The sequence below is a fragment of the Plasmodium inui genome (assembly GCF_000524495.1).
Source record: "Plasmodium inui San Antonio 1 unplaced genomic scaffold supercont1.121, whole genome shotgun sequence".
In the NCBI taxonomy this organism is placed as follows: Eukaryota; Apicomplexa; class Aconoidasida; order Haemosporida; family Plasmodiidae; genus Plasmodium; species Plasmodium inui.
In genome coordinates, this window is record NW_008481955.1 from 1 (window position 1) to 980 (window position 980).

At 36.8% G+C, this 980-nt stretch overlaps 1 protein-coding gene across 1 annotated transcript in view; it reads left to right on the top strand.

The window, feature by feature from the left end:
- Positions 1–710: 710 nt before the first annotated feature.
- The window catches only part of C922_05643 (hypothetical protein), a gene marked incomplete at both ends in the record, with an annotated part of 315 nt that continues 45 nt past the window's right edge, over positions 711–980 (top strand). Inside the window, one exon of the mRNA XM_008821214.1 lies at positions 711–978. Within this exon, the coding sequence (XP_008819436.1) occupies positions 711–978 (268 nt within the window). The remainder of the gene's footprint in view (positions 979–980) is intronic.

Consider the following 980-nt stretch of genomic DNA (forward strand, 5'->3'; position numbering starts at 1 on the left):
GTGTTTCATCAACAAATTCTAGTATATTAAGCACACCTGTTACTACTTCTTTGTTCGAAGCTTCATCTACAGACATGACTACTAATATTACAACTGATGGATTAGTTGCCAATTCAACTGCATCAAGCACACCGTTTAATGTTTCAATTGTGCAAGATGTAGTTGAATCTACAGGTGCTACACTAAGACGTCTTGTGCGTGAAGCAGTAGATACAACAAATGGAAACGTTACAAGTTCAGAAACGCCAGGGAACACTACTGAAGCGTTAAGTAGTGCTGCGCCAGGTATGTTTAATGCTACTGAGAATGCCATTTACCTTCCGATTGCTGCCAATGCAATAGTAGACAGCTATGTATCTACATTAGGCGATTCCATCAAAGAATCGGCAAGCGCTACTCTTAGCAGTCTTCATAGTGTGGTGACAACTATTATTACTCCTTTTAATACGACTGCTCCATCATATATGAATTTCACCACATATGGAACCAACCCTACAGATTCTGTGCTTAGGCATGCTATACCTATTTTTTTATCATTAGTGTTTGTTTTTGGAATTGGCATATTTCTGTTTTTATTTGTTAAGGTAAGGAGATATTAATATTTTAATGCATTCATATACATTTTTAATTATTCAACAGACCTTATATACATTTAACTGTAATAATTTTTTCTCATCAATTTTTAATGCGTAATTTAGTATATTCGTAAGACGAAAAAAGAGGATGGATTACGTGCGATGGAATTACACGAAGAGTTGCTGAAACAAGAAGAAGAGTCTTGTAGTGAGAGTATGACAAGTGGTGAAATAGGAGTCAGATTGTCTAGCTCGTGTGAATCAGGTAATTCTGTGGAATGTACTGTATTTAGTGAAATATTTCAGGGTTGGGATGAAGATGAAGGCGATGCTAAAGGAAAGGCTGGGGATGAAGATGAAGGCAATTCTAAACGTAAGGATGGGGATGAAGATGAAGGCGATGCT